Below are 21,755 nucleotides of genomic sequence, written 5' to 3' on the forward strand. Positions count from 1 at the left end.
CTGGAAAAGTCCGAAGTCTAAGGGCAGAAAACAGACCCTTGGTTGCCAAGGGCTGGGGAGGAGTGAGGGATGACTACAGGGAGGCTCCAGGGAACTCGCTGGGGTGACGAAGATGCTGTTTATCTCCATGATGGTGGCGGTTACAGGACAATGCATTTGTCAAAGTTCATAGAACTATGCACCTAAAAAGGGCAAGTTTTACCATATGTAACTTATACCTCAAAAATCTGTCTGTGATGCTCTTAAAAATGTTTGCATACTATTTGCTATTTCAAGAAAGTTTAATTCTCCCTTGAGGATGTAGGCACTTGGTTCTAAAACTAGAACAAGGCAGAAGTGATGGTGTGTGAATCAGAGTCTAGGTCATGAAAGACTGCAGCTTCCTGCTCTCTTATTCCCTCCTGGGTCACCCGCTCTGGGGGAAGCTAGATGCCAGGTCATCACAGCCCGAGGGAGGCCCACTCGGAGACCAGCTGTGGCCTCGGGCCACCAGCCACGTGAGGAGTCTTCTTGGAAGTGGGTCCCCTAGTCCCCACCAACCTGCTCCCCGGCCCACAGTTTGTAACCTCACAGGGGACCCTGAGACAGACCCACCCAGCTAAGCATCTCTCAGTTCCTGACCCTCAGAAACTGAGCGAGACAAAATGATTGTGTGCGTGAAGCAGCTATGTTTTGGGTTCATTTGTTATGCAGCAATAGATAACTGCTATGCTGACTTAAAATTTAATTCCCATTTTTAAATAAAATTATCCATTCCTTTAGATAAATTTATGCTAAGAGACAGTTGGCATGATATTGGTGAATAAGGTGAATGATGGCCGTTTCTGGGTGGTAGAATCTGGGGGTCATTTTTCTTGTGTTTGTCCTTCTTTACATTCTTGAACTACTTTTTATAACAAATGTGTGTCAATAAAGTGGAAAAGAAAAATAACGACTTGGAGCCCAGAGTCAGTGCAGAGGTATCATTTCCTAGTGGCAGTGCGGGGGGAGGGTCTACAGGAAGCAGGAGCACCACTCCTTCAGGCAGTTCGAGCTCTCCAAGGCCTCACACTCGGTGGCACCGCAGCAGCAAATGAGCCACTTCTGAAACTCGGCTTCGTTCTTGTGCATCAGAAGGAACTGTCCCAACAGGATGTAGGCCTGCATGGAGGAACACGGGAAACATACTCAGCTGTGCTCTTCCTCCCCTGGCAAATCAAAGGAGGGGGCACAGGTCAGATTCAAGGGAGAAGGGCTGTCCCTGAAACCCTGACCCTGGCGAAGCGGATTCGGACACTGGCCTGGGTGAGATGTGAGGTCAAGTTAAATGTTCATCTCTACAGGTGGCTTTGGGGGGCCGTCTAGCCTGGAAGGAACCTGAACATGTCCTTGAGATCTTGTTAAAAAGGCAGGATCTGACTCAGTAAGTCTGGGGTGAGGCCTGAGACTCTGCATTTCTAATGCTGGTCCCGGAACAATGTTTTGAGTAGCAGGAGCCTCGTGTACCTCTGATGCTCCCTTCAGGCCTCGGATCTAATATTTCTATCTTTGAAACACACACAGGAATTAGAGGTGCTCCCCACCCTGCCACTTTCTCAATGGTTCAAGCACAGGGTTTCTAACCCTTGACACTGTTGCATTTGGGATAATTCTGTGTTCAGGTGCACTGCTGGAAGTTTAGCAGCGTCCCTGGCCTGTTCCCACTAGATGCCAGCAGTACACCCCCTACCTTGAATTGTGACAATCATGACCATCTCCAGATATTGCCAGGCGTCCCCCAGGGGCCAGAATCTCCCTCAACTGAGAACCACTGCACCTGGGACTGGCAGGTGAAGGGCACCTTAGTATCAGTTTGTTTTTGCAAACCCGCTGCATGACTCCAGGCAACTCACTTAACCTGAAGTGAGAACCTGCAGAGCCTGGGGTTCAGTTTCTGCATCTTCCGAAGGCCCTTCATCTGCCCCGCCCCACCCTGCAAATTGGATTAAGTGAATTCAGTGTGAGACCAGTGGAGAAATGCAAATTCCTTTTTTGTCCTGGAAGACGCAGCCCTGTGGGAGGAGCAGACAAGGTATCAAGCACGCTGAACCTTGCCCCTTTTCCCCTTCTGAAGGGTCTCTCTGGATGAAAAACACATGTAAAGATTAAGTGCCCCACAAGTCAAAGTTGTACGGTGTTCTCTGGTTTTCTGAGTCCTGGTCCCACAGCTTTTCATTCATCTCGTGCTGTTTCATCACTGATAGTCATGAGGGGCAAGGGCCACAAGGAGAGAGAGACATCCAAGGCCACAGACTGGCCGGGACATGAACGGGGAAGGCCACGTTCAGTGCTCGGCTCTCTGGCCTGGAATGAATGGGAACCAGTGTCCAGGCCTTGAGTCCTGGGCCCCCTCCAGGAAAACCCACTGGCGTCTATGTATTTCACTTACATAAAACCAAGCAAACTTCATCTTAACCAAAATGAACGCATTTTTTAAAAGACAAATTAAATAAAAGCTGAATTCCAGTCATAAAATATACCCAAGCATTGGAGTTTGGGGTTTTTAAAAAATTTTTAGTCCAGATCCAGTTGTTGAAAAGAGACAAAAGCTAGGATTTCATGGTCATTTTAAATTGCTACTTTAATCATCTTTTTGAAAAAGCGGTGTAATTGATTAGAATGATCTCATTTTACTTTGTCAGCATCCTCGTCTTTTCAGGGGTGATTTTACTGTGTGTGTTTTTTTTTAATTAATTAATTAATTTATTTATTTATTTTTGGCTGCGCTGGGTCTTCGTTGCTGCACGCGGGCTTTCTCTAGTTTAGCGAGTCGGGGCTACTCTTCGTTGCAGTGTGCGGGCTTCTCATTGCAGTGGCTTTTCTTGTTGTGGAGCATGGGCTGTAGGCGCGCAAGCTTCAGTAGTTGTGGAATGTGGGCCCAGTAGTTGTGGCTCACGGGCTCTAGAGTGCCGGCTCAGTAGTTGTGGCATATGGGCGCGTTTGCTCCGCGACATGTGGGATCATCTCGGACCAGGGCTCGAACCTGTCTGCCCTGCATTGGCAGGCAGATTCTTAACCCCTGTGCCATCGGGGAAGACCCTGAGATGTTTTTTAATTCAACGTTTTAAAAAATGAACATTTACTGAATGTTGATTGAGCCTGTTGCTGCAGTAGGTATGGGAGGTGCAGAGTTTTGTCCCAGGAGAGAGAACATTGATGATAATAGTGGTAAGTGATGCTTTTGAGCACCGTGGGCAGGCTCAGACCCCTGATATGTTTTCCTGCTTCGGATCCTGACATGCCCCGTCTATTCTCCAGATGGGTCACTGAGAACCCTGGAGGTAAGACTCCTGTCCTCGGCCCCATTCCAGCACACCCCACCCATCCGCGGCCTGGCCTGGCACCTCCGCCATCCTGAGGTCTGGCATCGGCTGCTCTGGTAACCAGAGCTTCCATGTCCCTCCATGCAGCCAGGATGCCAGGGACCTAGTGGCTCGCAGGACCAGAGGCAAACTTTCCAGGAAAGCCACAGGCAAGAGGGCCTCCAGACCCAAGTGGCAACTTGATGCTCCCTTCTGCCCTTTCTCTTGGGAAGTCGGCCTGCTTCTCCCTGCTCCCCAGGGAAGCAGGAGTCGTAGGGTCCCATCATGGCCCTGATGGAAGGAAGCCCTCTGGGTTTCTCTGTGGGCTCTAGAGAGCGAGCCCCTAACCAGGAGGAAGAGGAGCCACCCTCTGCCTCCTTGGGCCAAAGCTCACAAAAACCTGGCTGCAGGGAGAGTGACGCAGATACCCTGACAGACGGTCCCCACCTCCCGCCACCCTGGCCAGGGACGTTCATTCCTTCCCGAGGCAGCCTTTGCCCGTGTGGCAGGATGGCAGCTCGAGGGAAGACTTCCGTCAACTCCACATCCCAGTCGTGAGCAGGTCTGGACCAGCCTCCAGTGTGCTGTGCCTGTTCCTTGCGAAACAGTAGCGATATTTGAGTCCAGGGTCCCTGGTGAGTGACACATGCCGTCACACAGGCCCTGCGCTCAGAGCCCCACTTGGTTTGCTGCTGTGCTGCCACCATCTTGAAATTCCTGATGAATTTCAACAAGGGGCCGCCCATCTTCATCTTGCACTGGGCCCGCAGATTAGGTCCTGGTCCACGCTCATTAAAAATTTCAGGGACTTCCCTGGCGGTCCAGTGGTTAAGACTTCGTGCTTCCACTGCAGGCAGCACAGGTTCAATTCCTGGTGAGGGAACTAAGATCCCGCATGGCGCGTGGAGCGGCCAAAAAAAAAAATTTCCACCTCCACTATGACACCCGGCCTTTCAAACAGAGACACGTAGTCTCGGCCCCTCACTGTCACGCTTACCCCCTGCCAGTTCCCATCCCCTCAGCGCCCGTGGTGAATGGACTTTACAGCACCACCAGGTTTTGTTGTGTGATGAACAACTTTCTTTTTCTCTAACTGGACGTTGGCTCTTCAGCCTTCAGGGCCACTGAGTGCCAAAGACAACCTCGCAAATCCAGCCTCTGTCAGTCTTTCCAGTGTAAAACTCCTCGTCTGAAGCGTGAATGTTCAATCCACTGTGCTTTCTTCCTCCTGCCTGTCTCCCTAGGACACACTTACACTAAGACATTGTTTAACTGAAACTCAAATTTAATTTGAGCGTGCTGTATTTTACCTGGCAACCCTGCATAGGGTAACCCCAAGCTTCTGTGACTGACTCCTTGTAGGGTCTGGGCATCAGGCAGGGCTGTGGGGGGGGGCGTCCCTTGCCCTACTGCCCACCCCAGAGCCTGTCTGCCAGATTCAGATTTTGTCTCTCTAACCTTGAGTGACTTTGAGTGATGCACTTGGCTGCTTTGTGCCTGTTTTCTCATCGGTAAAATAGAGACGAAATAGTACACTTTATGGGATTTTTTGGTAATTAAATGAAATAAGTATATGTAATGCACTCAGATCAGTGCCTGACATGGAGCAAACATCAGGTGCTGGTTCTATTAGGTGAGAGAGGCTCGGGGAGCAGGTGGGCATCCAGAACTTTTGCTGCTGCCTCATCTTCCAAGTATCTTTCAGAAGGAAGATTTAGGCTCATGGTTATGACTTTGTAGGGTCTTCAAAGAATACTGAGCCAAACCAGATTCTGTGGGATGTGAAACTTACTTGCACGCTGTTGGAGTAACCCCATAGGGCACTGCCCATGACTCTGAATCTACTGAGTGCCTGGAAATTCACCCCCCTCCCGTTGGGTTTTCATAGGGAGAGGAGGAGTACAAGAAACCCAGAACAATCCTTTCTTCAGAGAAGATACGGGAGGACACCAAAGGGAGCTGTGCCTCTAACAGAACGCGTGGAAAAAACAATCAATAGTTTGGATGTGACAGCAAGGGGTCCACTGGGTACTCAGTGTTTAGAAACAGCAGCCTGTCCGCCCAGGGTGGGTGGGCGGAAGGAGGGCTTGCTTCCGGAGGGGGTGGGCCAGGAGTGGGCCCATGAAGGAGACAAAAGTTCATTTTAAGAGGGGCCTTGGGTCCGCGGGAGGGTGGTCCCCATGTGTTTGTGGTTCATGAACAGTCTGGTGGAGCATGGGGGTGAGGGTGGAGGGACAGAAGAGTATAAGGCGGAGCTAGACCCGGCGCAGACACCTTGAGCATCTTGAGCACGATGTATTTTCACCTCTTCTGGTCATTCCTTTCACCTTTGCAGCCCTTTCGCCGTTAAATCTAGACCAACGCTGTCCAGTAGAAATCTAATGTGGGCCAGCACACGTGTAATTTTTAATTTTCTAGAAGCCATGGCAAAAGGGGGAAAGAACAGGTGAAATGAATTCTAATAATTTTTATTTTTTCCCATATTTCTAAATTATTATCATTTCAACATGTAATCAATTAAAAAATTATTGATGAGATGCTTTCCATTTTTTTGTTTGTTTGGCACTGAGTCTTTAACGTGGCCATGTGTATTTTATATTTATATCACAACTCAATTCAGACGGTACTCAACAGGTACAAGTAGCCCATGGCCGCCTTGCTGGACGGCCAAGATGTAGATCGTCAGGCCGAAGCTGTCAGCCCCAGGGAAGGGCAGGCATGAAAAAACCCAGAGAAAATGCAGCCACATTTTTGACTTTTGAGACTTGGGTGAATCCATAGTTTTGAAAGTCGGGACTGCAACTGAGCCAGAGAACTGTTCAAGCCACAGACAAAGCTCTGGGAGAGTGCAGAGAGATATAGGGGCAACCCCGCCGAGCACTTCATGCCTCTGTAGAAGAAGAAATGAAAGTTTGACTTGTGTGGGGCAGGCATCGAGGAGAAATTACTCGATTTAGAGGCTGGTGGGAGCTTGAGAAGGTGCCTCCATGCCTGCCCCTGTCCAGGGCCACAGCCCTAGAGGGATGATCGACACCCCCAGATGCACCCTGGGCTCCCAGGGTGGGGCTGGTGTCCCATCTCCTTGGGTGCCAGCATCCGGTGTCTCGGGAGCGGTGAGTGAGGGGCCCAGGCAGGCAGGGCTGAGGGCAGCCTCACACATCTGCATCCCAGTATGTCCTCGGAAAGGCCCAGCACCCATGGGACAGGCCAAGGAAGCCACCATGAGCAGGGGTGGAGCCTGAGGGGATCTCTGCTCACAGCCAAGAAACCCCAGGGACCCCCAGCCTGGGGAGGGGCCTGCCATGCCCAGGTTTCCTGCAGGCAGGGCATGAAAACCCAGGAGCTCAGAGGATTGTGGGGCAGAGAAGTGATCTGTAGGACATCACCATGGTGGATACCTGCCATCACTCGTTTGTCCAAACCCACAGGATGCGCTACACCAAGCGTGAGCCCTAATGTCAACTTTGCGCCTCGGGGAGATAACGTGTCAGTGTAGGTTCTCCCGTAAGAAACCTGCCACTCCGGTGGGGATGCTGATAATGCGGAGGCTGTGTATGGGGGCAGGGGTATAGGGAACCTCTCAGTAATTTCTTCTCAGTTTTGTTGTAAACCCAAAACTGCTCTAAAAAATAAAGCCTATGGAAAGCACTACAGGAACCTGTGGGTTTTTTTTGCTACATCTGAGCCGACCGGGATCTGCCTGCCTCTTACTGCTGGCCCCGCCCATGGCCCCGGCCCCCCCAGAAGCACCTGCTCGTCTTGTAGGTTGCGACACTGGGGTCTCCTCCTGGATCCTCTTATAGGCCCAGCCAGGCTCCAGCACTCGGTTCAGGGTCTCATCACCAAATCTCAGTGTAAGCCCCCTCCCTGCCAGGGTGACCTCCTGGTCCTGATCTTCTTGGGTGGTTTGTGACCATATGATCCATGGCCGTTCTTGTCCTCACTCAGGACCTTGATCATGGCACTCACTTTCCAGAGCCTCTGGCTCCTCGTTTGTAAAGTGGAGACAGCGACCTCTCATCTCATTCACAGGTGGGTGAGGGGCTCAAAGCAAAGGAAGAAGGTGAACCCCTGGCATCAGTGCCTGGAATTAGTGGCCCTTAGAATGAGTAGAGCCTAAAAGGGGAGGGCTGGTCACAGCTAGCCAGGAGGTGGGAAACACAGAGGAGCAGATCTCCAGGGACCTGACCAGTTCCTCCTTCCCTATAGCCCTGACTCTGTGTAGCAAGTTCTCAGATGCCTGAAAATTTCCCATTATTCATTCATTCCTTTATCTTTAATATGCCTCTCATCCTACCTATAGTCACTTGAAACAAGTTGGAAAAAGCAAAACTATAGGGACAGAAAACAAATCAGTAGTTGCCAGGGGCTGAAGGTGGGAAATGTGAAGGGTAAAGGGAACATGTTGGCATAACGGGGTTGTTCTAGGCCTTGATTGTGCTAGTGGCTACATGACTACGTGCATTTGTCAAAACTTGCAGAACTGTGTACTAAAAAAGGTGAAATTTACCGTATGTAAATTAAAATATTTTTTGAACAATGAGTATGGCTGAACAACAACAAAACCTCACAACTATGGAGCCATTAAACCAATGGTGGTAGAAGCCAGAATGGTGGTGACTTCTGGGCGTGGGGGGTGGAGTTGACTGGCAAGAGACACAGGGGAACCTTCTGGAATTCTCGAGGATCCTGATCACCGGATCCGGGTGGTGGATCTATGCATGTATATCTATGTAAAAACTCACTGAGCTGAACCCATCACATCCGTGTGGATATGTTACACCACAATAGAAAAGTAAAAGGGACGATCATTTCTTCTAAAAAATAATTTTTAATTTAAAATGTCTTCCCTAATCAGGCTTGCCTGCTCTACTCTCTGCTTGGGAATGGTCCTCTCTGCTTTATCTGGGAGGAAAGAAGCAAATCTACCTCAATCCGTCTTCCTGACAATCCCACCTATTGGGTATTAGATTGTGGTAGATTCGGGTGATATTCAGAATGTTTAACAAGTGGCGCAGGGCAGCGTGTCAATCAGAAAACCACAGGCCCAGTCGTCCAGCTGTCCCCTGGACACAGCCGTGCGCTGGGCCGATGCAAACCAATCTCACCGTCAGCTGCGCACTCAGCGGTTCCCCGCCTCCCTGGGCGTCTCTGCAGCCTCTTCCCGCCCAGGGGTGAGGGCTGACTTTAAAGCCGAAGGGAACGAGCAGCAGTACCTCTGCTGGTGGTGCCTCTCTCGACCGAGTGTGCAATGCTCCTGTGAATTCCCACCCGCTCACTTTCTCTGGGTTTTCTTTGGGAATATCTCCCATCCTCTCCTAAGGTTCGTGCAGCCTTATACAATAGCACCATAGAAACAGTTGCATAGAAGAGAACGTTCCGATTCCATTGGCCATCATTGAGGCTGTTCTCGGACTGCTAGTGACATCTTAGAATAACTCACTTCCTCGTACTCTGGTGTAGACACCAGGCTGCTATGACTCCACCTGCCAGGGCCTGATAGGACAAGAGACCCCCAAGTCTCTTCATGGGGGCGGGGAGTGCACCCAAATCATCCATCCTGACAGCTCCGCCCCAGACTCCGGCGGCCGGCTCACTTCTGTCGACCCCTGGGTGTTTGAACACCAAGTGAATCATGCACAGCCCAGCTGCTCTGAGCCACAGTGATTCGATTTGCCCATTATCTGTGGACCCTGGCGGCTGCCCAAGCATGCGGGGTCAGTAGCCTCTGGCCAAGCATGTGGCACCCGGCCAAGTGGCAGCTTTGCTCTCTGACAGCCACTGGCAGGGACACGTGGCACCGGCTGCCATCTGGCAGGATTAGGGGAACACAGGTTGAAAGAGAAGTTGGAGAAACAAGAAAAGAGGAATTACCTTGTTGAAACCTTTGGTGCACAGATTGATTGCAAGCTCACGGCTGACCCCATCTACCCAGGCAACATCTTTTTCTCCAATGGGTTCAGAGAGGAAGGCCCTCAGCCTGGGAGACATGTGGTCCATGTTCTGCAACAGCCATGGGGAGGGAGACAGTTAGGAAGCTGGGGAACTCCCTCGGCCTTCCGGGGGTGGGGGGCTGGGGCCAACAGACGGCGAGTATCCTCCCACCACCCAACGTTTATTGGGGACTTTTAGATACCAGGTGCAACGCCCTGCTCTGAAAGCTTTACATACGCATCCCCACCTGCACGGGTTAGGTGGGGACGTTAGTGATGGTCTCAGATAAGCCCAATAAATCCCCATGAAAAGGGTGGGATTGATGCTAAGAGCTCTGATGGGTTCCTTGCCAACCTTCCCACCCTAAATGCTTAAAGAAACAGCCTGGGGCTTCCCTGGCGGCGCAGTGGTTGAGAATCTGCCTGCCAATGCAGGGGACACGGGTTCGAGCCCTGGTCTGGGAAGATCCCACATGCCGCGGAGCAACTAGGCCTGTGAGCCACAACTACTGAGCCTGCGCGTCTGGAGCCTGTGCTCCGCAACAAGAGAGGCCGCGATAGTGAGAGGTCCGCGCACCGTGATGAAGAGTGGCCCCCACTTGCCACAACTAGAGAAAGCCCTCGCAAAAAAAAAAAAAAAAAAAGAAACAGCCTGCTTCTCTTAGCCAGTGAACCTACCTTCTCCAACGTTTTTTTCATATTTTTATTTTAGCTTTTATCTCATTCTGTAATAGCTGGTTGTTTGGTTGCAAGAACAGAAAACTCTAACTGGCTCAAATATTAAAGAAGACATGATATAAGTCAGAAGCCCAAGAGTGAGGGTGGGTCTGGTACCATCAGGGTTGCAGATCCTTTTCTCTGATTCTTTCAACTTTTCTTCCCTGTGTTGGTTTCGGTTGGGGTCGGTTCCCCTCATGGTGATGAAATGGCTGCTCCAGCACTCATGCCCCACCCCCAACATCTCAACCCCAAAAGAAGAAGTTTCTAAAGAGAGAGAAATTGTTTCTGAGGAGTTCCAAGCAGAGCCTCATCCAGCCGTATGTCCAGTCCTGGATCTGGGAGTGGAGTCAGCTTTCTCTAAGCTGTACAAGCTGTGAGTTCAAGTACAGTTACCTGCACAAAATCAGGATGATTATCCAGAGAAGGGCAGGTGGGTGTGAAGGCAGTAACCATAATGTCCCACTATGGTCCACCCCTTTGATGAACTAACATTGGTACACTCTCCTTCCCTTATGTAACCATCAGAAATACCCACGCTTGGCTGAAATAGACTCACCCCTCCCCTAAAGGGTGGAGCTCTATGATTCATCCAGTTACTGGATTCAGACTCGAGTTCATATTTTCTCTGAGATGTATCATACTCCCCATCATGTCTGGAAGTAGCTACTCAAGGGATGGTAACCTATGAACTAAATTCTGAGGTTCATCATCATCAACATAGCCAGCAACGATGGGAAAAACCAGGATAGCTGCAGTAAGAATTTCCAGAAGGGGAATTCTCCATTTGGAGAAGGAGAAGGTGGGAAACACACTCAGTTGCCATTGGTCGATAGCACATACGGTATTGAGGAAATATTGAGGATTCCTTGCCCTTGTGGTAAAGCCAGCTCCTCCAGCGGACAAGACGGTGGGCCCCAGTTCTGGGTTTGGGTGGGTCCCCGACCACTGCCTTGTTAACATCTGAGGGGCTTGGTGTTGATGCCTCCCGAGGAGAGTCACTGTTGTAGCACCCCACTTCTTGTGGGCACAAGCTCAGGGATCTCCCTGAGGGATGGGCAATCTCAGGCCACTACTTGGCCAGTTTCCTTGGCATCTCAGCCCCCTTCAGAATTTACTGGGTTTCTTCTGTTCAAGTCCATGGGCTGGTGGTTGAGTGGACATCTTCACAGGTCTGTATCCTTGATCTGTGCCCTGCCTGCTGCCCTGCTCCTCAGACTGGGGACATCTAACTACATCTCCGAGGTGGGGAGGTGCCCCAGATCTCCTCCTTGCCCCACTGCATCCCAGCTGCATCTTCGCAGTAAGGCAATTGTCCGCTTTATCAAGCGTGACATCCTTCAGACAAGAGGCTCGGGAGACACCTGGGAACTGGGGCAGTGTTCTTCCGGGGCCCTAATCCTTTCTCTTGTTAAGTCACTTGACTGGTCGCCTGTGTTCTAAATTCAGCCAGAAAAGTCAGCTTTTCCAACCCAGCAGGACTTGCTCAAACCACAGGCAGAAACGCCCTCTCTTAGCAAAGCTGTATTTTCACCCCTCTCACCCCGCCAATGGGCCACCTTCCCCCTGGATGTGAGTCTCCTAGGGCCTTAATGAGGATGCAGAGGTACCCAGCGTCCCGAATATCCCGTCAGATCTCCATATGTCGAGTCTCCATACACATGAGGCCTGTGTCCCCGGGTGAAGCGGGCCCACCAGAACCAGCCATTTCCCTACACGAGGGTCACTGTCCTCTTCATTTGTGTGAAGACACCCTCACTCCTCTCTGCCTGGATGCCTCCTCTCAGCCAGTCCCCACTGGAGGTTTGCTCCTTAGTTTATGATGCAAGCAACAGAAAATCCAGTTCCAGCTGGCTTACACTTAATGGAGGTTTACTAGCATGTGCCACCTAAATGTCCCGAGGTGGGTCACATGTGGTCTGATCAAGGCTCCCGCTTGATTTCCCTGTGACTCTCGACTCTGCCTCCCTTTGTTCATCGGCTCAACCCTCAGCTCCACTCCTATTTGGAAATAATCGGGCTGCAGCAGGGCCTGCAAGCCACGCCCCCTCCCCCAAAGGAAAACACTGCTTTTCCCCCAGAAGCTGTGACTGTGTGCCTTCTCCAGTCAAATCATCGTACGCCAGGCCTAAGACATTGACTACGGCCTGATACATGTGTCTTCCCTCTGGTTCAGAAAGCAGGTTAGTGACCTGCAAAGCACACAGGCTGCAGGGACGGGGATGGGATACAAAATCAGGGTAGTCGCCGTGTTCCTGGGGGCACTTACCTGGGGAAATGACCACCATACGGGCTGAGGGTAGGAGAGCAACCCAGCACCCTCCACATACTCCCCAGTAGGCTGTGAGGCCCCCAAGGGCTGCAGTACCTCCCAAACGGCCTTTGCTCCGCACCCCAGCCCCAGTGCTGAGTACTGCACTGGCACACGGGAAACACTTGACCTCAACCACAGAAGCATCTGTGGCTTTCACAGCACTGGTCCCCCAGCCCGTCCCCATGCTCCCAACTCTCCTCCAGACCTTCCTGTAAAGCCCAGCTCCCCTTGTAAGCCTTCCTGCCCCAGGGAACATTTTGGATGAAACTAAACTCTCCAAGGAGTGATGAATCCAAATGCACTGATTTTCGGGGCCAGGGGGCTCCTAAGGAAAGTGGTCTCGGTGTGTCGACTGATTCTTGTCCAGGAGCCCCCGACTCTGCGAGTCTCAAATCCACGGATGTGTGAGCTGCGAATACAACATTACATGGAGGACACAGATCTCCCTCTTCAGCAGTTAAGTATGAACATCTCTCAATCTGTGAAAACGCGATACCGCTTGAATCTGCAGCACCCGTCACCTCGTGGGACGGTGAGTCGGGGTTGGTGGCCCAGCTCAGGGCCTGGCGGTAAGAGATCAGGGTTTCTGAGCGGGAGGAAGAGCCCAAGAGAGTGCTGGCCGGGTCACCAACTTTGCCCAGGGAAAATTCCACTCCCTATCCGCACTGGCCATCTGTTAAGTTAAACATCTCTGCCTATTCAAAGAATAAATGGAAAGTACAACATTGTTATCAAAGCACCAGCAGCATCAAAGACAGCCAGTCATTAGCAACACCTGTGTGTTTGCTTTTCTCACACACCTGGATCCTTGAGACATTCTGGAGCATAGACGGCAATTTTTACCCTCCTCACGGACCACCGAGGAAAGGTCTTTGCACTCATTAGGGTGCCTTTGCAACAGTGGTCCTCAACTGGGGGCCAATTGTCACCCCCTCCAAACATGGGGCAATGTGTCTGGAGACACGATGTCACAGCTGGGGGGGCGGGACTGCCACTGGCGTCTGATGGGCAGAGGTCAGGGTTGCTGCCACGCATCCTGTAATGCACACAGCAGCCCTTCCACAACAAAGAATTATCCTGTTCCAAACATCCAGAGCGTCAAGGCTGAGGAACCCTGGGCTACAAGGAATGGAGAACCCTGACTCAAACGGTCTTAAACAATAAATACATTTCTAATCTCACATAATCAGAAATCCATTGGTGAGGTGGACCCAGGATTTTGTCAGTCAGTGGCTCTGTTTTTCAAGTACCAGTCTAGCTGCCCCCAAGGTCCCGAGATGCCTATAGAATTTGCTCGGGTCCCATCCTGACATGAGAACTTCGAAAGGAAGGAGAGGTCATTTCTGCTTTGGTGTTCCCAGAACCTCTACAGCAGAACTTCCCTTCCTTCTATTGGCCGAAACCAGGCCACATGCCCAGCCCGACACCAGTCACTGGCCAGGGGAGTAAGACCACGGGGTGGGGGGGAGTGTATGAGGTCATCCTCCCGAGCACATGGCTGCTTGGAGAATGCTGGGGTCTCCAGGAAGTAGGAAGGGAGGAGGTGGGTGCCGGGTGGACGAATGACCTTGTCTGCTCCATCTTCTAAACCCTGGACTAATATTCGGTCCATCGCAACTAGCACTTCTCAAAGACTAATGTACGCACCAACCACACGGGGGGTCTTGTTGAAAAATGCAGGTTCAGGGACTTCCCTGGTGGCGCAGTGGTTAAGAATCCGCCTGCCAAGGAACACGGGTTTGAGCCCTGGTCTGGGAAGATCCCACATGCCGCAGAGCAACTAAGCCCGTGCGCCACAGCTACTGAGCCTGCACTCTAGAGCCCGCGAGCCACAACTACTGAGCCCATGTGCCGCAAGTACTGAAGCCCACGTGCCTAGAGCCCGTGCTCCGCAACAAGAGAAGCCCCCACTCGCGCAGCAACGAAGATTCAACATAGCGAAAAATAAATTTTAAAAAATAAATAAAATTCCCACCATGATAGTGGAACTATCTTTCTAAAAAAAAAGAAAAGAAAGAAAGAAAAAGAAAAATGCAGGTTCAGATGCAGCAGGTCTGGAGGGGACCTGAGACACTGCATTTCTAACGAGTTCCTGGAAGATGTTGACGCTCCCAGCCTATGGATCGCACTTTGAGTTGCAAGGCATTACGTGATGCCACTTATTCTTTTCATGTTATTTTATATTTCATCGTGGTAAAATACATGTAGCGTAAAATTTACCACCTTAACCATTTTTAAGTATTAACAGTAGTGTTAAGTATATTCACATTATTGTGCGACTGATCTCCAGAAGTCTCTCATCTTGCAAAACTGAAACTCTTAAACCCATTAAACAAGTCCTCATTCCACACCCCCACCCTGCTCCACCCTCAGCTCCTGGCAACCACCATTCTGCTTTCCGTCTCTATGAACGTGACTGCTCTAGGGACCTCATATAAGTGGAATCATACAGTATTTGTCCTTTTGCGACTGGCTTCTTTCACTTAGGGTAATGTCCTTCAGGTTCAACCATGCTGTATCATGTGTTAGAATTTCTTCCTTTTTAAGGAAGCTCACCTTCTACATATATATCACATCTTGTTTATCCATTCCTCCATTGATGGGCACTTGGGTTGTTTCCACCTTTTGGCTATTGTGAATAATGATGCTATGAATATGGGTGTACAGACATCTCTTCGAGACCATGCTTTTAGGTCTTTTGGGTACGTACCCAGAAGTGGGATTGCTGGATCACATGGTAATTCTATGTCTACTCTTTTGAAGAACCACCATACTGTGTCCCATAGTGGCTGTACCAATGCGACTTATTCTTAAACTTGACAGCACATTAGACTCATATCGGGAAATTTACAAATTACTGATGTTTAGGTCCCTCCTCCAGAGTTTGCTTTAATTAACATGGAGTATGCCCTGAACATGGGAATTTTTAAAAACTCCCCAGGTGATTTCAATATGCTGCAAAGTTTGAGAACCATTGCTGCCTTGTCATTTGCTTCTTTCTCATAAAATTATGAGCTGGTTTTCTAGGATGATGGGGTTCCAGCTAAGTGGGACTTTCCGGTGGAGTCTCCACCGTCTGTGTTGCCAGATGGCATAAGCTCACCAACCCTCAGGCATTGTCTACACTCCCGCCCCGATCACCAGGCACATCATACCCTCATTAGACATCAACAGGAAGATTTAACTATGACCCTGACGGCTTTGAGGTCAGACAACTTCAGAGCAGGCAGACCTCAATAACGGCCTATCCCCCTGTTTTTAAAATTTTTAAAAAAGGGATCTTTACTTCAAAGGAAATTTTACCTGGAATCCCTTTATATAAAATAGATCAAAGCAGAATTACTCTGTTGACTTGGGAACGAGGTGAGAACACCAACCCCTGCCCCAAACACGGAGCTGTCAGGTGGCCCCCGGTGCTTCCCCGGCCCCTCTCTGATCCAGCCTAAACCCCTCATGTCACGCATGAGAACATGGAAGCCCCAAAGTTTACGTGACCTGCTCAAGACCATGCAGCTAGCAAAGCACGGCCGGCTCTGCTTCCCAGAAGGGCACCCCCTTCTGAGTAAGTGGCATTTCCCAGTGGGGGGTGGCTTCAGGATGGGGGGCTGCAGTAGGGTCAGATTAAGTGCTTGTTCGAGGGCCATATGACAAAATGACTGCAAATGCTTTAACATAGTGTTGTCCCGCCAAAGACTCCTGTGTTACAGGGTGTTCTTCTCAATTACATCGTTTTCAACCTCAAAGTAGTGTTTGGGGAAGACACATGGCAGGAAATGACCTCGGTCAAGTCTGGGTTTAGATGCTTAGAGGAGTCACCTGTTTAAATAAAGAATACAAGGCAAGGGAATTTGATCACGATTCTCAAAGGAATGACCTTCTAGTTGCAAATGTTTGAAGACGTTTAAAGATCATTTAAAAAATCTACACAATCGATCTTTGTGAGGAGGTGATCACAAATGTATCCGCCCCGTTAGATAAATGGGGTGGGGGGAGGGGGACTCTGATACCAGACAAATGGGCATGTGGGGCTTGGGATGCCGTTTCCAGCAGGGACATAATATGGGAATTCGAAAGGTGATGCCGCTCAACACCCATTAGCAGGAAGCAAAGTCATTATTCTCTGAAAACCGTGGGAGATGACACGAAATGTAACCCCAGTGAGGAAGACACTGAAGTGGACCGTACAGGAATATAATTAGAATACTATTGTTTTCCTGAAATGGAAACGGAAACATGATATATTTCTAAATATACCATTTTATATAATATGTGACTTTAAATGTGTGTAATTAAATTATAAAATCAAATAGTATATGTAGACTATTTTATCTATATCCCTGAGAGTTTATATATTCAAAGAGCCAAAAAAAATTTTGAGCAAACGAAAGATTATCTTATTTTCGTGTTTGCTTTCTATTCAGGCATTTATGGTATTGCCTTCCCCAGGAAACTACGGTATATTTAATACTTAGACTTTGTGTTTTGCCCTCACCCTTTATTGGGGTAGTAATAGGGGGTACAGGGGAGCATTCTGCTGCTTACATCTTGTTCTATAAAATGTCCCACAAGATACATCTTTTGGAATTTAATGTGAAGAAAAAAGTATACCTTTCAAAATTGGCATATTTCTACCTTTATGACAGAAAGGACTTGCAAACATCCTATTTCCCTTTTTACTAGGAACCTTTGAGCTAAATTTGACAACTGTATAGAGAAACTAGCGTGGATTAAAACCTCCCTCCCTTCCTAGTTATCATGTTTGCTTCTTTAACTCAATGTCTTCATTTTCTCTTTCTCCCTTTATTTTAAAACTTAAATTCATGTGTTCAAAGTCCTCACACCCTTGATTAAAAAGTTGCCCAATGCCTGAAAGCTATGGAGAATATAAATAGTTCCTAAACTAAGCAGATTTATGGGAAAATTCAAGATCCTTTCCTGTGTCCTCAAAACACGGCAGCTGTGTAGCACCAAGAGAGCGAGGGTGAGAGTGACCTCAGGATGGTCTCCGCGGAGGCCCTGGGCCTCCAGTGAGAGGATGGATGGACGTTTGCAGTCAAGTGCACTAACTCAGTTCTGATGGACTTGGACCAGGAGGGAGTGAGGATACTACCCACTTCTCACCCATCAGGATCCAAGGATACGTTGTCTGTCAAATACCACCCCAGGCTCTTGGTAACTCTGCCCCACTCCTCAGAGCAAGTCTTCTCCCTTCAGATGACTGGGTCTGGCCCTTCCACCTCGGAAGGGTGGTGGTGTTCCCGTGGCGTTGAGGTCTGACTCCTTCCCCTTTAATCCACTGAGGGTCCGAGGAGCCACTGTAAGTTCACCTCCCTTTTAGGATGGAAGTTCATGGGCTCAAGACCAGGGCTCCATTTTGTTCAGTCAATTCAAGAATTACTCTTCAGGCCACACCATACTCACCACAATGGCCTGGGGCTGGCTGGCGTGGGACCTCCCCCTCACTTTCTCAGGCCACATCCTGGCGCACACATGAATGCCTCTCTGCGAGGAGTGCTCGGCTGGGGGGACCCAAGCCTGCGGGCGGCCATCCGTGCCACCCCCGGGGCGAGGGGCAAGCATCACGGGGAAAAGCAGATCTGAGAGATGGCAGGCCCAGCAACACAGATGGGCCCAAGAAGTGCCCAAGCTAGGGAGTCAGAAACAAGAGGGTGGGATCATCTGCCCCTTCGCTTACTAGCTAGGAGAGCTCAAGAGGATTCCTGAACCGAAGACTTAGTCTCCTCATCTGTAAAGTGGGCATAATGAGTGGCCCCAGAATGACTGTTCAGATCAAACAAGAATGTCGACTCCTAGTGCACAGTCGGGAATAGAGTAAGTCCCACTCCAGGTGAGCTGACTCATCGGGGTTGTGTTTAATCACTATTCCTCAAGCCGACTCTCTGTGGGTATAGGATCAAGTTGGTGTCTGTTGTTTCTAAGCACTATCCTCTTCTAAAACATGAGCTTGCTGCATCCTTCACATGCCATGGGAAGACGCTTTGGCATCCAGCTCTGTAAGAGACGTCAGCTGTCTACCCCTGCTCAGTGCCTGCTCCTTCTGCTTCGGGGACCATCACCTCCACTTCCCTTTGGTGACCTCTCTTCCCCAAACCTCAGTCTTTGTCTTCCCAACACCCTGGCTCCAGGGGGCAACCATACGCAGGCCTGGCCAATGAAACTAGCGGATCACTTTGGTCTCAGTGATTGGTTCAGAAATGGGTGCATTCCCTAGCCCAGGCCAAGTCTAGGATGTCTTTCTCTGCAAGGATTACTCAGCTGGTAGAATGTGAGACCAGAACTGCTGTAACCATCTTTGCCATCACCTGCTCCCAAGAGCCTGCCTAAGATGGAAAACAACATATAGGAAAGCCAGATCTGAGATAAGGAAAGAGAGAGGTTCCCCAGTAATCATTTGCAGGCCTGGATCTAGCCACGCCTGAAGGCATCTACCCCTAGACTTTTCAATTACGTCAGGCAATATTTTCTACTTCTGTTTAATCAGTTTAAGTTGAGATTGTGCTATTTGTAACAAAGAGTCCTAACTAATACACCAATGTTCATTCCTTCACTCACTCATTCAACATTTGAGGTGGTGCACCTACTATATGCTAGGTACTATTCTAGGCACAAAAGCATCTTCACTCTGCCCAGAGACCCGGGGCAGGATCAGTCCCATGGCTTAGGCATCAGGGATGGAAAAATCAATTTCCAATGACCATTAATGTTCATCATTCAAAGTAAAGGTAATATTTGCCTTCCTTGCCCTTAGTTCCAGTTCTACAATGGCAAACAAGATCTTTGGTGGCTGTCTTACACATGGCCTTTTAATTATAGCTCTTTCTCTAGATGGGTCTACAAGTGATGCATACCCAAATAAATTCAATGATTCCGCAGATCTTTACTGAGCACCATCTATATGCAAGGCATTGAGTTGTCTATGAACCTGTAGGACAAGTCCTTCTGTGGGTGCCTTGCCCAGAGAAAATTTAACAAGGTGAACTCAGCTATGCGGGAGGACATGCCTAGAGTCAAGAGGTCCCCTCTTCAGGGAACTAGAAAGGAGAGGGAGGGTTGGCATCACGGATTCCAGACTCCACTCAAAGGGCAATCTGGGTCTGAAGGCCTGGGCTAGACCCCTACTGGGTGTGCTGGTTGGGCATAGGAGACCTGAGTCTGATCCCAGCTCTGCCCACGACCAGGAGTGGGACCTTGGGCGAGAAGCTTTTGTTTCATATTTATAAAATCAGAACGTTGGGTTCACTGGAACTCATCATTCTGGTCCCTCCCAAGATCATGTGTCTTTGTTAATTTAGAGTCTGTAGATGGTGCAGACTTCACACACATCCCCAATCCCTATTCTGCCATTTTCAAATCCAGAATCCAAAAAGCTCTGGAAACCAGAAGATTTTTTTTTTTTTGGAAACTTCTTTGGCAGCAAAACCTAGTCTGAACTGACATGAGGCTATTTATAGTCTTTATTATCCCACTTAGTGTGAATATTTATACATTTTACCACAGGCATATTAATTGCTTTGTTTACAGGGTACCGAGCCAGACTCTGGTGGGAATGGTCTCGGATGCACAGAATAGGCACCACATTGTTTTTCTAAAATCCAAAAAAATCTGAGTCCCCCAAAACTTGTAGCCCCAGCAGTTCTGAGTAAGGCTTTATAGACCTGAGCTAAGATCGCAGCCTGCAGCTGAGACCACCTGCAACGGTCCCCTGAAGAAGCCACAGCTTCTCCAGCTGTCACCTCTCCTGTCTCATGATTCTCAGTCTCCTAACCCCCTTTCCCTAAATATAATTGCCCTGTCTCTAAAATCCTGTCTCTGCTGGATAGCCTTTGTCTGGGTGGTGGTTCTAGCTGGGACTGTTCCTGGTTGCATTTTTCTTTCATGAAAGTATTTCCTCTTCTTTGGGGCCCTGTTCTCTGCAAAGGATCCAGGGCTGATCTAATAAAATACGTCACCTAAGGAACGGATGAGTGTATTAGCTACCCTCCATGGACATCTGCTTTTGTAACAGATATTTTTTTCCTCACTTTTTATTTTCAATTGTGGTAAAAATATATGTAACGTAAAATTTACCATCTTAGCCATTTTAAAAGTGTACAGTTCAGTAGTGTTAAGTATATTCACATTGTTGTGTGACCCATTCCCAGAACTTTTTCGTACTGGAGTTAAACAACAGCTCCCCTGGCCCCTAGCAACCACCATGCTACTTTCTGTCTCTATGAATGTGACTCCTCTAGGGACCTCATATAAGTGGAATCGTACAGTATTTGTCTATTTGTGACTGGCTTATTTCACTTAGCATACTGTCCTTACGGTTCATCTATATTGCATCATGTGTTAGAATTTTAAGGCTGAATAATAATATCCCATTTTATGCACAGACCACATTTTATCATTATTCACCCATGGATGGACATTTGGGTTGCTTCCACCTTTTAGCTATTGTGGATAATTCTGCTATGAACATGGGTGTGCTGTAACAGATCAATTTTGTTAACCTCTTGATTTATACCCCCTTTTGGGTAGAGCTTTAGATTCCTCCTCTCTCTGCCATTATAGCCCCAGAGACAAGGAGAAGGAGCTTCCCCAGGAGAAAGAAAGAAGAGAGAATCTACCTTTTCTGCCGCAGATTCTAGAAAGAGGAAGGAGAATGCTCACCCCATTACCCACAAGAGAGAACAGGTTGTTTGGGAAGCAGGTAATAGGGGCAGGGAGCTCCCTCTCTGGGACAAAAATCCCATAGCGGGCAGACACGTAAGATTCCAGAGGGAAAGTTCTGGCACCCTGGCCAGGCCCTGGGAATGGTGCATGAGACCCAGTGGCCTGCTTCACTGGGCTTATCAAGAGATGACAAGAACAGGCTGCTTCCAAGGTGTTTGGGTCAGTGGTGCAGCGGCCGTGAGCAACTGCTGGATACATGAGCCTGAGCACCAGGCAGAAGATGCTTTGAGGGCTGATGGATGAGCCAGAGTCTGGCATCTGGATGAAGCGGTCCCAGGAATGGGGACCTTACAACCAGGGCAATGGCCGAGCCATGGACTCCAGCACCGGGTGCCAAAATATCCCTACAAGACCAGAAGGGGCTGATGACCCCCAGAGCAGCCACTGCCTCAGGGGTCAGGCCATCATCCTGCAGACACCACGAGTTCTCAAAGCCCTGCCCCCGCCCCTCCTTAAAGACGCATAAGCATCGCTGCCCAGCCCCACAGCCAGAGAACTCCTTAGGGAGGCTGGGGAGGGGGAGAGCGGTTGCTAAGGAGACCATCTCCCAAAAGAGACTCTTTAAATCGGCCTGGATAGCTGACTGCTCACACTGAAAGGACAGCGTGAAACTGAAAACAGAGCGCGTACTAGGTGCGGCTGGCGCACGCCCAGGTCCCCTGGACCAGCCGGAGCACCTATGGCCCGGCTGCTAAAAGTACTGCCACCCACACTCCCACACTCAGCGGCGGCTCT

At 49.5% G+C, this 21,755-nt stretch overlaps 1 protein-coding gene across 1 annotated transcript; it reads right to left on the bottom strand.

Annotated features, from left to right (window-relative positions):
- Nucleotides 1-993: 993 nt before the first annotated feature.
- Nucleotides 994-9,320, bottom strand: BANF2 (BANF family member 2). The gene is made up of 2 exons (XM_061209659.1): nucleotides 9,195-9,320; nucleotides 994-1,140 (listed from the first exon to the last, which is right to left on the bottom strand). Exons 1-2 carry the CDS (start codon nucleotides 9,318-9,320, stop codon nucleotides 994-996), a joined length of 273 nt encoding a protein of 90 aa, XP_061065642.1.
- Between the last annotated feature and the right edge of the window lie 12,435 nt (nucleotides 9,321-21,755).

Source organism: Eubalaena glacialis, chromosome 13 (assembly GCF_028564815.1).
Source record: "Eubalaena glacialis isolate mEubGla1 chromosome 13, mEubGla1.1.hap2.+ XY, whole genome shotgun sequence".
Taxonomy (NCBI): Eukaryota; Metazoa; Chordata; class Mammalia; order Artiodactyla; family Balaenidae; genus Eubalaena; species Eubalaena glacialis.